This window comes from Lepeophtheirus salmonis, chromosome 2 (assembly GCF_016086655.4).
Source record: "Lepeophtheirus salmonis chromosome 2, UVic_Lsal_1.4, whole genome shotgun sequence".
NCBI classification, from domain to species: domain Eukaryota; kingdom Metazoa; phylum Arthropoda; class Copepoda; order Siphonostomatoida; family Caligidae; genus Lepeophtheirus; species Lepeophtheirus salmonis.
The window spans coordinates 18,603,870-18,621,335 of record NC_052132.2 but is presented as its reverse complement, the minus strand read 5'-3'; the positions used below and the strand labels follow the sequence as shown (position 1 = coordinate 18,621,335).

The window sequence follows — 17,466 nt, the reverse complement described above, 5'->3', positions numbered from 1 at the left end:
AGGCATATACAATACATTATAAAGAAGGTTAATCGAAATCTGGGAATTATTATAAGAAGGTTCAAAACTCGTGACCCTTTGTTTATCCTGAAACTATATAAGCTTTATGCCCTTCCGAATTCAATGTACGGATATGAGATCTGGAATCCTTCAAGAAACTATTTGATTGATTCATTAAAAGAGGTACAAGTCAGGTTTGTGTCATTTTTTCCTTCATTGGGAGATAACGAGAACTACGAATGCAAAATCAAAAGACTGGGCTTCATCAATTTGACTCATAGACCTGCAATTAGATATATGATTATCCTACACCGAATTTTAAGCAAAAAGATTAACCTATCTCCCCCAATCCGGATGCTAAATAAAGGCTATCTGTTCCACATAACGAGACTCTCCACTCAAAACAATATCTACCTACCAAAACCAAAGATTTTTAAGCATAGTTTCTATTATAGATCTATTATTCTTTGGAACACAATACCTTTTTGTTTTCGCCAGGGAAGTGAAGCTGACTTCAAGCGATTTTTAGTAAATTCTTTTTTTGTTTTTTTTCCTCTGCATTGTCACATTTTAATATATTTTAGTCTTTTCTATTCGCCGCTGGTCGAAATAAATAAATATTCATATTATAGGTGAAGTTAACTAGTCTAAGCGTTTTTTTCTCTTTATTTTTAAAATAAAATTGAAATAGTTAGAATGATCCGATTTAGATCAAATATACGCCGTTCTGTTGGATAAATTTTGCCCATTTTGAAGGGAATTTCATAGTTCCGCAATTGGAGAATACTTCGTTCCAATTGGTAAAAATCTTGTCCACCTCATTTTCAAAAGCCTCTCTTTAAGTCTATTTTGTACCATCAAGAAAATTTTGCAAATGCTAGAAAAGATGATAATTGCTTGATGACAGATCTGGACTATACGGAGTGTGTGATAGAACCTCCCATCCAAGCTGTAGGAGCTTCTGATCCATCAAACCCTTCAATCTAGTCAGTTTTTGACAATATAAGTCGGATTTTAGCATTTTGCCCGATGGGAGTAGCTCAAAGTGGATAATTCCTTTCCAATCTCAACAAACACAAAGTATAACCTTCTTGGCACTTAATTCGGGCTTAGCGATCGTTTAAGCCGCTTCCTTTTGCTTTGGTTACGACCTTTATAGGCTGTTGTTCTGGAAAGAGACCCATTTTTCATCGTCAGTTACCATTAACTTCAAAAATGGATTGATTTCGTTACGTTTCAGCAAAGAGTCACAAACCTCAGTTCGATCCAAAAGGGTTTTTTTGCGTCAACTAACTCTTCTGACACCCATACATCGACCTTCTTCTCAAGACCAGCCTTATGCAAATGCTTCCAAACGGGCTTCTGGCTAATCTTAAACTCCTGGGTAATGTAATAAGTACTCACATACCGGTCCAACTCGACGATTTCCATTACTTTATGGACATTTTCGATGATTTACATAACAGATCGTGAGTCATCTACGACGTCCATATTAACAGAATATAATCGTTGGAACCAATACTTTGCTTTTGCAATTGATACTGTATTGGATTCACAAACAGCAATGCCTTTTAACCTTTAACCAATGCAGAATGCATCGAATTTTCTCTTTTTTACCTACATTTTGGAACACAGTAACAACTGGCTTCACCAAACACAAAACTGTAAATGTACTTTTTAAGTGTATGCTAAAGTTTTAAGCATACTTTAACCTTAATTTAATCCAAAGTATTAATCGTATTATCCCACTAAGTACATCTAGCGAAAAACAATCCGAACTTTTTACTTAACCTAATATTGTTGTAAATAAAAATAGAACATATTTGATAAGAACATTAAAAGATTTTAAAACGAACATAAAATTGTGAAAAACTGTTTATCCTTTTCTAATTTTTAAAGGCAGTTTTTTTATATTAACAAACTACTTAACTTACTGATCATTTATCAGGGACACTGTCATCTAGAGATTCTCAACGGGTGGGGAGTATATCTAATACAACGGCGAAACTGATTTAATTACGATAATAAAATAAATGCATTTGATCTTGGAATTATTAGCCTAAGTTTAGTTTTATGACATGAACGACATGTACTACCCAATAATCCTGGCGGGAGCGTGTGAATCAAATGCCATTAATTTTTTTACCGGAATTGGATCATATCCTCCATTTTCATCACATGTCTATACATTACCCAATATTACCCCCACACAAAATTATCATTAGAGCTATTCTACGAGGTATGTTTAGGAAAAAGTATTTACGTATTCATCGATATATATGTTGTCCCATTCAAAGTAATCCCCCTTAGATGCAATACACTTGTACCAACGCTTTTCCAATCCTTGAAGCACTTCTCACAAGTACTTTTCGTTATAGCCTTGAGCTCTTCCAGCAATGCAGTTTTTATCTCCTCAACCGTAGCAAATCTTCGTCCTTTTATAGGTCTTTTGATATCATAACCATGTAACTATGATTCCTCATCCTTTATGACCCCTTTGAGAAAATCAGGATTATGATTGACGTCTGTCAAGAGCTCATGATCAAGTCTGATGCGACAATTCTATTGGACCTTATTTATATAATATATTTATTGGAGTCATTGAATCATAAAACTATCATCACTTATAATAGACGGGCTCTTATAATGGGGGAGTGATTAATTATAGCACATTGATTATCAATTAACAATAAAAGTATTATTTTGATATTTTTAAAGCCCGACCATAGCAAGTATATACAAGAATATCATAATATTTTCAATAGGTAACCATAAAAATTCCATTTCCTATGTTGGGGTAGAAATAAAAAGATATCCCAGAATTTCACCCAAGTTGAACTTTGATCCTAATTATAGCTGACATCTATACATTATAAGTATATAACTATAAGAATCCATTGTTGTGTAGAGGATTTCAATAAACACTTTTAAAACAAAAAAGAAGAATAAATTATGTGAAAACATGTTCAAAGAAATAATAATATTATAAGTATGGGTTATGAGGATACTGTTTGGGATTGTCTTGAACCCTACCTGCTGTAGAAAAAGTACTGAGACCTGCCTCTAACATACGTAGTCATTAAAATACTCATAATTGATCAAGATGATGTTCTATATACTAAATTTTATTTTATAATATTTTTAACTATAACATTACACATTGATTATGAATCTGGCCATCATCAGCCTCAATGATCGCCTCCAGAACCCCTTGCACACTATGGCAGCGTAGTCCATGATCCTCCACTAGTGGTTAACACAGGTCTTCAGGTCATTAATATTCGGTTGGTGGACTTTGCAGGCCTTCTTCTCAATTTGCCACCAAATGGAGTAATCCAGTGAATAAAAATCGGGGCTCTGAGGGGGCCAAAGGTTCTTGGACCAGAAATTCATGTAGCTAACAATCCACTCTTGTACAATATTATCACTATGGGTCGGAGCACCGTCCTGCTGAAATACATACGTGGCATTGTTGGACTTCTTCATAGTCTAAGTGATCTATGGAACCACATTTTCCTTCAATACTATCAAGTAGTCGGCCTCGGGTAAGCGATATCCATTAGGAAACCCAGTGGGAAGCATTTCTTCTCTAGTTTATGCTACAACTCCCAACATTATAACAGATGATAGATATTTGATCTTGGTGACTGTCCTGATGCTTTCAAATGCATACTACCCGATCATCTTCCTTGTTATTGATGGGGTCAACAGTAAAGGTCGTTTCCTCAGAGATAAAAAATTATCCAGTTGCTGTTGTACTTCAGATAATTCAAGAATTGTTGACATCGCTGAAGACGGAGTTGTTTTTGACGTTGGGACAAGAGTTGCCTCTCAATTCTTCTAAGCGACCTTACTCCTGCCTTTCGGATGGCCTTGCCACAGTAGACCGTTGCACCTTCTTCTTCTTGGCGTATTCTGACATCTTCATCGTTGGGTTGACCTTAAAAGCCTCGATGATGTCTTCCGGCTTCACTATGGTGGGCCTTGCACTCTTGGGTTTGCCCTTGAGGTTCTCCCCATCAGCAAAACGATATGTAGATGGCATTACTCGTAAATAAAAGTTAAACACATCCAAGGCTTGTTGTGTTAAAATTTGACTCGTCTAAGTCAATCAAACTCAGAGTAATTGAGCCAAGAAGTGTCTTGTGAAAATTATGATTTTGCAGAGAAAACATCAAGTACTATTTGGACAGGTTACAGAGATGAAAGCATCGCTGAGGGTAGTTTGCCCGTAGAGTTACATAAATTTTTCAAATTTATCCCCTAAAAATTTTTAAATTTTCTGAAAAAATTATTTATTTAAAATTTATTTATTTCCAAATTAATTTTTTTCATGACCAGCTGTGGATTTAAAAAAAAAAATCCAAACCCCCCAAAAAAAAAAAAAAAATATGTATATATATTTATTTTATGATGCTGCAGACACTCCTGGATAATGACAGAAATGAGTAACTAAGAGATTAATTGCAGTTGGTATGATTGACTTATCTATCTAACTACCAGATACTTTTGGGCATTTTTTATACTTCTTTTGGGAGGAAAGGTTGCGTGATACAATAAAAGAAACGACATCAAAATACATGTACATTTTTTCCTTCAGGACAATCCCTAACAAAGGAAAGGAAACACATTTTCCATCACATTTTATTATTCAAGAGGTATTTGGATTGTTTTTTCATGGTCAACCTTAAATATGTATATAAATATGTAAATATATATATTGAGATGGTTGACCTTTAAATACTATAGTGCCATGAAATGATTTTATCTCTAAAAGCTAATGTCTGAAAAGTGAAAACAGCTGAAATATTTGTAGATCAATGTTAGAGCTCTTTATTAGGTCGGTTTGTCTTTCAACTTTTTTCGAATTTCGATTACGACAAATTTGGAAAATTTAGGATTTGACATAACCTATGCAAAATTTTCTTTCCCTATAACCTCTTCTTTAGGGAACACATCTAGTTCATGTTTTAAAAGATACAAAAGTTCTTTTTTTTCGTGAATAAAGATTAAAATACATCATTAATCCTTATTTTACATTAATTAATGATTATAGATATTGTTATAATCTACAGATTGCGACAAGGAAATTTTCAACGATCAAGAAGCAAAACCAAAACCTTAATAACTTTTAATTGGAAAATTATAAGGAGAAATGCTATAGAAAATATTTTTAGCTATCAATCTCGGCAATAACTATTCAATATGGGCGCCTCCATCCTCTATCACAACCCCCACACGAGGTCGTAACTTGGCAGTGGTTACCACAAACTAATCGGCGGACAAAAATGACATTGATCAAGAAAGTATTTATTTCATCATCGTGGAAACGACTGAGTGTCCTTATTGAGATTCTTGCCGGAAGAGGGATTGTCGAGATTTCAAACTTCTTAGATCTGGACAAGTCCTTTGTCTGGAGAGCCAGGAAGGTACTAGAAGAGTCTGCAGGTGATGATGAATCAACAGAAAGGTATGTGGATCATAAGATGAAGTGATATTTTTTTTTACATTGTTGGATCAAGTGTTTGTCCTCCAAGCTCAGCATATCCCAACGGCATGGACTTTTAGTGTGAGCTGCAATTGAGCAAGACACCAAAAGGTTATCCTGCAAACCAAAATGCAAGCTGATCTCCAGGATACGGAAGGGATTCCAGAATCTGCCAAAGAAGACTCTCATCAAGACCTGCTGCGGTTCTTGAGGTCAAGTTGACACCGTTAGTGAAGGCGATTATATTGAATTATAATATTTTTTTGGATTCACTTTTCTTTCAGGATTGTTTATTACTAAAATTGTGTTATTAGTTGAAGAGAAAATATTTTGTTTTGTTTTGTTTTATTGATTGCTAAATAGAGGTGATCCCCTGTATATTGCATCTTAGATCTATTTTATTGAAAAATTTAGAAAACAATATTATTCATAATGAAAAATGGAGTTTCCCAGCTGAATTATGTAATTTTATATTTGAAGTACGATAATTTAGCTCTCAACCCTGGAATGGCCGTCCGCTCTATGAATAAAAACCTTGATAAATAGAGATCAAAATATTAAAAAATCCTTACAATAGGGCATGAGCAAATGGAACGTCACAGCTAAATGGAAACCGCACTCGGAAGAAATTATTCTCTTGAAATCAATGTGCGTAGTTTCACGCCCCGATCGTTCCTAGAGAAGGACTTAATATATATATACTTCAAAGACAATTCCTAGGACCAATTGAATAATTGGAATACTATAATGTTTTCTGATACTTAATCAGTGCACCCCCATCTGACCTATTAAAGGAACATTAAAAAAATGAGCAAAAAGAAAAAAATATATTATCTGCAAGGTGGTGTGACTGTCTGTAGCTTAAGATGTAGGTAAAATACTTTTGTATTATATTGAATAACATTATCATTTAGGGAGTTGTATTAATCTTCCGCAAGACGGCGCCACTCTCTGTCGCTTTGTTTACACACTAATATAAGTAAAATACGTTGATCCCATATTAGACGAATTCCACATGTTGATTATTCCATTCCATGCTAATTAGGAATAGAAACTTTTAACTGGATATTTGCACCAATTACATTAAGAAATGTAGTCAGTATTATTAAATCATTTGATTGGTTTATTTTGTAGAATCTTTATTGACTTTTTTTTGTTATATGTTTATTACAATACAATCCACATTTAAGGATATCAAATAGAAAATTAATATAATTTCATTTTAAATCAATCTAACACATGAATAAGAGGCTATGTACTTGATATAACAACAGATCATTTTTGGATTAGAGTTTCAGATTACCAAAGAAAGAACAAAATAGTTTTATACTAAATTTCGGTCAAGTGAGTGTTTAAAGTTCGTAAACAATGCTTCTAATTAAATACTCAGAGGGAAAATAATCATTTAGGACTGTGTTATCTTTGATAAGACTTTGACGGTCTTCATAAAATCTTTGCAACATTCAAAAAAGAGTATCCACACGGTGAACGAAGGATTTTTTTAAATTTTTTTGTTACAAACCGAAAGTAATATTTTTAGATATCTATTTATAAAGTTGTCGAAGTCAGACGTTCTTAACTGTTGTTTGGTTGACTTATATTTTGCACATTTTTTTGGTTATCACAGTGTCTGCTTTAAAGTGGACCAGAGTTGTGAGGACCAAGCCCACAAGTCAATGTTCCTCCTGAACTTATATTCCATTTAAAGTATTATGCAATATATAAGGAAGGGATAGGGATGTGTGTAAAGAAAAAAAAGGTACAGCTATCAGAAAAGGAAAAACGGTTGACGTGTGAGTTCTTTCTTCTTTTTCCTTTAATTGGTTATGCAGAGTTGCACTGATTATGTCTATGTTAACGTTATAGTATTACATTTACTCCATCTAACCTAAGAATCTTCTTCTTTTTTTGGTGAAATCCATATACATAAAGTATTTTTCTTTCTCTAGGAATCCCCTGAGCGCGAACATACACACATTAAGTTCAAGAAAATAATTTCACCCGAGTGCGTTGTCCATGAGCTTCGTCGATTTCCTTTTTTTGTAATCAGTTTTAATAAGTCGTGTGTGGTTGCTAAAAGAAGAATTATCGCCAATATTGGGTGTAAATAGATTTAAAATTGCGTAATATATAAAAGTATAATTATAATATTTTCTCTGCACTAATGTTTTTATAAATGTAGAAAGTTCCCTCCAAAATCATGAAACAGGTAGCTGATATTAACATAGGTCTTAATTAAAAATATTTCCTCTATAAAATATTAAAAAATTGAATCTTCCTAAAAGCCTGGGCAGTTTTGGGCTCAATTTTCTAAAAATAATAATTGCAAAGATCTTTTCTAAAAGGCTTCTACGTATTTTACAAGAGGATGGACCTTGGATGACAAATTTTAAAAACAAACATTATTTTAGAATAATTTTATTTGGTTCTGAGAACATTTTTTTATCGTTGGGATTGTAGGACGAGAACATTCTGCATTTTGGAAGAAACCTTTATATGGTCCAAAAAGTGCAAGAAGACGACCCCCTTTGTTTGTGAGGGTGGAGGAGATTTTGGCGAAGAGGATCAAATTGTGAAAATGCTAAACAAGCTGAATATCAATATTTAAAACAAATTGTGGTTATTTTTAACTTCACCTAGTGATTAATGACCGAATAATAGTCACATTTAGGTAATAATTAAATCAAATAAAGACTAATATATATAAAATAAAAATAAATGGATGGATACACGAGGCCTTTGGAGCCGCTGAAATGTCACCTGCTTTTTACTTCATATCAATTGGATATTTTAATAAAGGAATATGGTTCCTACTTGACAACCCAATTTTACAAAGCTTCTTAAAAAACACTAATTTGGTTCAAATAATTCCAGAAGAAGTACAGAATCATTCCAATGAGAAAGTGTGAATCCCTCTTTTATTATTTAAAGCTGTCATATTTTCTATTAATTATTAATCATTTTAGTTATTTTGAAGTATTTTTTATAGAAATGGATGAAACATTGGAAAAATAAAAACAGTCATGGTTATTAGTTTTTGATTTCTCGTCCTATAATATACATATTATAATGTTGGCAACTTTAAGGGAAGAAATTGAAGAGATCTCAATGTTTTAAGATCTATAATATAGAAATATTAATTATAAAGCGGGAACACATCATATTCTATGTACAAAAATCTTAGTATCAAAGGAAGCTGATTTTTTTTAAACATAAACATTAATCAATAGTGCCATTTGTATCAAACACTCACTCTCCTTGTGGTCTCTTGTACGTCCAGCCTTATAAATCACGCAACTTTTCCTCAAAACGTAAACAGAAATAACGGTGAGTTATGGAACGACGTAGCTAAATAGAGAACGCACTCTGAGGAGCTTATTCTCTTGAACTCAATGTATCTAAGTTAGCGTCTCGATGTTTTTCGAAGAGAAGCACTTAATGTATAGTACTTAAAAGATATTTGCAAGGTTAGATTGAGTAATTGTAATAATATAATGGTTAATTATACTTAATCAGTTCCACTCCATCTGACCAATTAAAGTAAAATATAAAAAAAAAAAGGCCCCAATTATTTGGTAGAAACCGAAAGAAGGGCGTTAGACAACCGCTACTTATCTCTTAAGCATTTCCAGATTATCACAGTCATATTATTTCTCCGTAACTTATAAAATGCAAAACTTATATTTATTTAACCCTTTCTCTCATAACGTTGCCCAGGAGGAACAAATCAGAAAATAGGCTTCATTATCAAAAAAATATATATAAAAGGATGAACTGCAAGAATTATTGGGTTAATATGTGTTTAAAAATAAATATTCATGCATTTTAGCATCGGAAATACCGGAGTTTACCTGTTTGACGATTGTTTCAATCCTTTCAGTCTCAATATCCTTTATATAATTATGTCTCGGAAATTGTAAGTAAATTATTCATTAGTAATATTTATTAATATTAATAACTCTTTTTTATGGAATGAAGTTATTGGTAGCATTCTTAATTAGTAATAAATGCATTTCAAACATAATTTTATATATCGTTAGTGTTATATATATACGGGTTGGACAAGGTAAACCCAGAATAACTTTAATGGCTAATTATGAGACAAGCCTTTGTTCTCGATCCCGATCTCTACATGGCACCTGAATGCCTTGCATGCCTTGAAACTTTATGCGGATCCCTGTCCTTCATTGTATGGACGATTTAGGCCTTCAAGGCCTTAAATGAGGCGAGATTATTATAAAGGCGATCCTCTCCACCCTGCCCTACAAGTAAAATCACATGGATTGAGATGCGGGCTGTTGGCTGGCCAATATAATGGAGGCCAACAATCCGGGACATATTGTCCTAATAACTCTTGGACAATCTTGGCCTTATGAGCAGGTGCTGAGTCTTACTGGAATGTATATGGCTTCCCATCAGTGACTTCATTCATCCATGGGATGACCACGGCCTTGAGAACGCCCTTGTAAGCCTCATTGGTCTCCTTCTGGCCCTGTTGGAAGAAGTGGGGGATAACTTGTCCTTCCGTACTGATGACCACCAGGACCATAACCGAAGCCGGATTTTTTTATTTTCATAACTGGCTGGAAATCATCAGGGTCCAAACAGATCCATCTATCAGTTCTACGGTTATGGTTGGCGTCAATAGGAAAGATTTTCTCGTCTGAAAAAAATAACAAAACGCAAATAACCACCTTTGTACTTTATTTTGTTACTAAGAATTTTACCTTTGTTGATTCTGTGTCCCTGATTCTGCTCTGTTAGCAGATACTTTGAGGCTCTGACCCTCGAAAAGTAACCCAGGTCAATCCTGATGCCATTTTTGATGGTGGTATTGATCACGTTACGGTCCTTCGCCAGCTTAGCAATTGACGTGTCTGGATGCGTGTCAAATCGTTTCAAGCCAGCTATGACCCTTTTAGTCCAGATTTTATCAGATCTTGTCGAATGAGCTGCTCTCTCAGTCTTTTCCTCCTCATCCAAGGCCTCAATCACGTCATAAACAGTTGATTTTGGATATTTGAAGAAGGAAATGATCTCCTAAGCAGAGTGTCCCGCGTGGCGAGCTTCAATGATAGATATTCTACTGACTTTTTCCATACTTAAACGACGAGATACTAAAAAAACCTTGTTATTAAATTCAATAGCAAACACCTTTAGCTTGTCACAAATAATAAAAATTTTATCACGTAACCTATACAAGAGTCATAATTAGCTGTTAAAGTTATTCCGTATTTACCTTGTTTATCCTGTACATTCTTATATTGGTTAATAATAGTTTATTAAAAGCGTAGCTATTCATTTTCATTTCTAAAAAATGACACTGTGATAGGCTTGGAATTGTGTATACTTTTCCTGTTCATTACATAATTTTTGAGCATGATAAATTCATTTCAAAAAATTTTGAATTCAAAAAGTTAAAATAAAGTATGTTGCTAAATTGACTCATGAATATATATACTATCATTATTCATCCCCCAACAGACTGGCCCGGGACAATTACTTAAAAAAAATATTAAAATTCAGCAGGAGTTCGTGTAAAAGTTGTTGTCTGAAATATGCAGCCTCTTACTGTCAAGATCCAGTTATGTTTTAGAAGGGAGCTCCTTACTTGTGGAACTTTTTACGAGGAGAGTAGTAAAATAAGAAGAGAAACAATCGAAAAAGAAACGAAAGTATGAACAGTTAAATAAACAATGATCATTGATTTTTGATTTTATTTTTAAATTCGTGTAGTAGGAAAAATGGAAATTATTCTTTCCGTTTTACGCTTAGTTTTTAGTAAAATCGGCTGAGCCTTTCGTTAGTGAAATGGTAGATTTCTACAAAAAAAAATACTGTTTATAACTTTTTTTTTACTGCAGGTACAAAAAAATACGGAATTTGAAAGTGTTTTTCTTTATAATGGAAATATCCAAATTCTATTCTTTTTTTTTTTTTGCAAAATTTGCGAACTTACAGTTTTTCAATTTTTTCACTAATTTAAATTTGGGAATTTTTTCAATAAAATAAAAAATGAACTTCACATCTTGAGATTTTTTTTATATATGTTGGTATGTTATTTGAAGTTAATTGAGGGTCGTATGATCATACAAAAGTCCCTCAATAACTACCATGAAATTAACACTTTGTCGATATTAGGGGACACAAATCCTTTATTGTTTAACTTCTAACCTGATTCTGAAAATTGACTATCATACTCAGAGCTCCTTGACATTCAAGGCTTTGATCGTATTTAATTTTTTTTGATTTTCCTTTTTGAAAAATCTCCCCCAATTCTCATTAAAATAGATTTTGTTGTCGGAACTTTTCACCTTGTTTTTAGAACATCCTTCAGAATAGTTGCAACTTGTTGTGTTTGTTAAAATATACTTAGTTGGAATTATTAGTGATTTTTCAATTTTGTATGAAGGTTTGGTACATTTGAAGGTTAATAAAAATTCAAGGTTAGACCATCATGTAATTGGGCTTGCTAGAATTTTCAATTTGATGAATCGTACCGACTGCTGGGCAAGAGAAGGAGATTTTGACGTCATAGTGAATAGAAAGGGTACCAAATACAAATTCACATAAGGCCAAAATTAAGAACTGGGACTACGTTGTGGCCCAAGAGAGAGAAGTTTGGTATCCTTGGAGTATAATATTATATGTTATTTACATTTTACAATAAATATATTATTACTAACTGATTATTATTATTATGGTGATAATACTTAATCGCAATTCAGAAAAAGTATAATGTATTCACGTAATGAAACTGTCAGCTGTGCAGTTACCATTTGTGATTCTCTTTACAATATAACATATCATCATCTTCCAAAGGATCCCTCAAGGAGGAAAAAATGGGAAAGTGCTTGTCATCGAAAGGATCCTTTAGGAAAATACCCTAGAATTAGTGAGAATCATTTTGAGGAAAATGCTTATAAAAGGGATTTAAAAGGTGAATTGCTGAGACAACTTTAAAAAAGGAAATTGAAAGAAGATGCTATCCCTTCCAGAGGTCTCATACCTGGAGAAAGATTTGAGCAAGCTCCAAGGAAAACGAAATGAATTAAGATAGTATACCATTTTGAAAAAGATTCTAATGAAATATATTTGGAGACATTAGACAAATCATCCAAACCCAACATAAAATCAATGGAAACACTTGTGTTAGGACAGCTTGACGCATCTAATCAAGCATGTGTATCCCGGATTATACAAATTATTAGGCCTTTTAATAGCAGAAAAGATCCACTCATTCTAGAACTCGAGTCACAAAGGAAACAGAATACAGATTTACACGAAAAAAGGAAACTCCTTCAATCGGAATATAGATTATTAAAATCCAAATCTAATTTTAAGGAAGCGATGAAAGGAGAACTGGAAAAGAGATTTACTAGATCTCAATGTAAAGTCATTATCAGTGGAAGAGGTTTGGAAAATGGATTGAGGAAAATTTTGTTAAAGAACTGATACTGAAGTCGTTTTCCTCAAACGCCTATCGTTACATTCAATCCAATGGTCTACTTCCGTTAACAACCGTCAAACAGTGAATTATTATTAAAAGTATCGCTCAACAAATCAAATCTAACGAAACTCTAAATAGCTGTCTTGTGCTTTGATAAGATGAAGCTCCATACCAATATCAAAAAAGTACTTTGTATGTGCCTAAGGAGTAAATTTGGATAAACAAAAGGATGTTTTCTAAAGCATGATCAATGTGATTGGAACAATGAAGCAAATTAAGAGAAATAAAAATGGTGAAGTGGTGTTTTATTTCTTCAAAATCTTTGATATCCTTGTATCAATATATAAATAATGAAATTGGCCTTCAATATATATTGACATCTTGTTTAAATCAAGAATATATTGAGTACTTTTTTTCAAGAATAAGATATTTTGGACGAATCCACTTCCATCCTAATGTCATAGAGGTCATAGATCGATTTCGGATACTCGTTAAAAAATAGAGACGGAAATTATAATTTTTTTTTTGAGGCTCATTATTTAATTTTAAACAATAAACTTTCGAAATGTGAGCACCTGTGTTCTAGCTAAGTCTAAAAACCGTGTCAATCGATTCCTCGGAAATTGGATGGCCAACATTCTTTCCCAAGTAAAAGAGTTCTTCTTTAACATAACTGTAATGCTATTGGGAGCGAAGTTTTCTTTTTGTGTCAAATCCAGAAAGAGTCAATATGGGAACTGTTTGACTATGGATTACTCAGTTCTATTTCAAGAAAGTATTCGTTTTAAGATACACAAGTTTAATTAAATCATTACATAACAATGCACATTATTTATTTTTTAAATTCATGATCCCTAGTATATGTGATTATGTTGCACTTTATCACAATGACCTATTCTTTAATGCTGGGAGTGACGAAGTAACACGACCTTTTGATAGATTGAACTCCACACATTCTCCATGGAGTCTTCATCATGCAATTTCTATTTTATAAATGCCAGTCAATACAAATAACTTATAAGTAATTACAGTATATATGGATTGAATGTATTGTTCTTGGATTGAAATATAGAATTGATGATGACAAGGGTGAAGACTTAACAGAGAATAACTAATAATCCTTCAATTTAATTTTCCTAAACGGATTTCAGTGAAATCCAACAATCTTCTTCGTCCTTCTCTGTAGTCCACTATGGCAAAGTGATCCTCTGTAGAAACTGAGACTTAGCTTCAAATGCTTCACTACGACTTGGAAGTTCCTTAATGTGTTTTAATATTTTTTAATCAAATGAAGACCTTGTCAAATTGTAAAATCAAGAATGTAGACTGTTTCTTTTTTTATACGATTGAAAATGTAAACAAAACACGCAACTACGTATACACTATGACGTCACTATTAAAAGCGTGTTCGAAGTCAAACATCAGTCGTAAACACGTTATGGTATAACCTTGTATTTTTTATTAACTTTCGTACATTTGATTAATTTGTTCGCCTTTAAGTCATTCTGTAGCTTATCTTATTTCCCTTTGTTCTATTTAAGGTACATGCGTTGCTACAAATGTAAGAATATGTGCTATTATTCTTTATATCACAAAATCAACCTTATTTAACTTAATGGGTACATTTTATGTACTTAAAATTCGTTAAAAGTAATAATTATTTCATCAAAGTGTTTATCGAAATGAAATTGTAATCTTTTATCTATAATAATAACAAATGTTATTCTCTTGATAATCTGAATTATTGTTAAAATTGATTTCAAAAAAGAATTTTTCTCCGTGTTTTGAGATCATACAAATATGTTTAGCATTTAAAGTGATATTTACGAGCAAGTCAAAATGTATGAAATAGTTATTAAAATATTAGACTTCAGAAAATGTGGACTGTGGATCGTGTAATAAAATTTGTTAAATCTTTGGGGTAACAGTAGTCAATACAAAAAAAGTTTAAAAAAAAACGATGGCCTACTCTGCATGTTCCAAATGTTTCACTTCGTTGTGACATCTATCATTCCACTTAAAATCCACATCATTTTAAAACTGTCAAAAAACATAGTACCTACAAGTAAGTACAACTGTTTAAACACTTAAGTGGGGAGTATGATTCATGTATTTTATTATACACTTGATTTCAATAACTAAAGGCAATTGTCCCAAAAAAAAAACACTATAATTGATTGTTGGACCCAGGTTGCGTGACTTTCCTCTCTTTTAATCACTTTTTTAAAGGTGTTATTTTGTAATAATCCAGTTCGTAATTCCATTTGGAGTCTTTGTTCAAAAATAATCACACATTAAAAAGACAAATAAATAGCATTCCCGTCCCAAATTGCTCAACACACTTAATTTGTATCGTAAACAGATGTATATTCCTCTTGACTACAGGAGTACATATAAAAACCTTAATTAATCGTCCGCTATCTCTTGAAAGTATCAGCATTCAATTGAAATGTGTATTAGTACTCATGTCAAAGACCTAGGGGTTTGGAAAAGTCAAATGTGTATTTTTTATTATTTTAGAACTAGTCCAAAAGAGAGCTTGTACATGTCCATTCCTGTCCGTCCGTGCCTCCGTATTTATTTCACTTTTGTGACCATTATACTGAGCGTAAAGAAGATCATTTGACGCTCTTGATAGTGGTCATAGAGGAGACGTAAATATTATCATCTCTAGAAGGTCTCGAAACAAATTAAAATCAAACATTGCCGTTTTCTTAGTGTTCGAAACGTTGATCCGTCGAATTCGAATTACATATTGCTAAGCTTTAAGTAAATAATATGTATTATAAAATAAAGAATATTAGCTGTATATTTCAGGAAAATGACGTCATTGTCAAACTACCTACCTTTTTTTTCATGAAAGTAGAATAGGGAGATTAATAAATAATTATTAATTAGACACGCATTATTCCACTTATCTGAACATTTACTAAGCATTTTATTGTAAGCTGTTGATCTATCAACTATAATGTTGTTCTGTTTGTTAGTTTTTGGAATTTGAATTTAAAGACAATAAATAATAGTCAAACTTTTGGTGAAAATAGCTGGTCAACTCCCATAGCGTTAGTATCTCACACATTAACACAAAAATACCCATTGTATTTTGCTCTCAACTGTCGATTCCCTCATCCCGATTAATACGTTCTAGCTATTTTCGAGTTTATCCTTAATTATTCGGTCTAGTTCAGTCTTAAGACCGGTCTTTAGGACTGTCGATCCGTGGGCCCAGTCCTTGGGATTGTTCATAAAAATATCAATGGTTTATGAAGACAAATAAGATATATGAAATTTGTATTAAGATTATTGCACATATCTTGCAAAAAAATATTATTTTTTTCATTAAAATACGAGCATATACGTCACGAGGGATCAATTTTACCTTTTAACTTTAGCTTATCTGTCAGTAAAAGTATTTATTGAGGGACATTCATGATATGTGCTCATAGAAAAGCAATGTGAAAGGAGTTCAAATGTAAATATACATTTTTAAAAATATGTTGGCAATGTGAAAGGAGTTCAAATGTAAATATACATTTTTAAAAATTGTTGGCGCGAGCTTACTATATGTACCTATAAAAAGGCCAATCCTTATGGGAATTCTGCATTCTCATGAGTTTTTATGATGCACATACCTAAAAGGGGAAGAAAAAGTTCATTTGACTGCGAGTCTCTTCCATGTAAATTAGTTTATGTATTAAACTAGAATGGACAAACGGTTGAGCTTAAACCTCCATTTAAAATTAAATTGTGCCGTGTATCTCAATTCGTTCCAAAGTTATGATTGATTATGGATTTTTTACTTCATATTTTATTTATACAAAGTATTTAATTGATTAAAAAAATTAATATCTGGGAGAAAGTTGACTTTAAGAGTATTTTTCTTCTACATATTTGAATTTGACTCTATTATAATTAAGGCAGTTCTATTATTTTTCTCGCCAGATGGCGCCACTCTATTTCACTTTGTTTACAAACCAATATATATATAAACAACACTAAGCCCTACCGGTGTTGTTTGAATTAACTCTGGCTAAGTCGTGAACAATCCCCGATAATCATAAATAATAATTTCGTAGTAGTTGGAAATAATTGTCAAGCTAACTATATAATTTTTCTTTTGGAAGATAGGTTGAGAGAGTCAATAAAGATATCACATTGTATGTGGAACCCCAATAGACAAAGGTGTTTGTATTTAAAATATTGGAAAGAAGAAAAAAAAAAGTAAATTTTTGTTAATCCTTCTTTTTATATTTGAATTTCGTGTTGAATTACTCATATATTTACATATTGAGTTGGGGAAAAAGTAATTTCGTTTTGTCCGCGCCTTTTGTTTTAACTAAGTATATCTTGTTCACTATTATTTAAATCGAATCATATGACGAGCCATTGTAAAGTTATAAGTGTATACTACAAACACTTTTTGAACAATATTCCGCTTGGCCTGTTCAGTCATGAATTATCGTACGTCAAGTATGGAGGACTCAAATTCTGTCCTCTACTGTGAACAACTCCACAGTTTGAAGCTGGT

At 32.6% G+C, this 17,466-nt stretch overlaps 1 protein-coding gene across 1 annotated transcript in view; it reads right to left on the bottom strand.

Moving 5' to 3' along the window:
• The window catches only part of LOC121132362 (uncharacterized), a 60,271-nt gene extending 45,210 nt beyond the window's left edge, over positions 1-15,061 (bottom strand). The window contains exon 1 of the mRNA XM_071886660.1: positions 14,908-15,061. Coding sequence (XP_071742761.1) covers positions 14,908-14,943 — 36 coding nt within the window. The 5' untranslated portion in view covers positions 14,944-15,061. The remainder of the gene's footprint in view (positions 1-14,907) is intronic.
• Between the last annotated feature and the right edge of the window lie 2,405 nt (positions 15,062-17,466).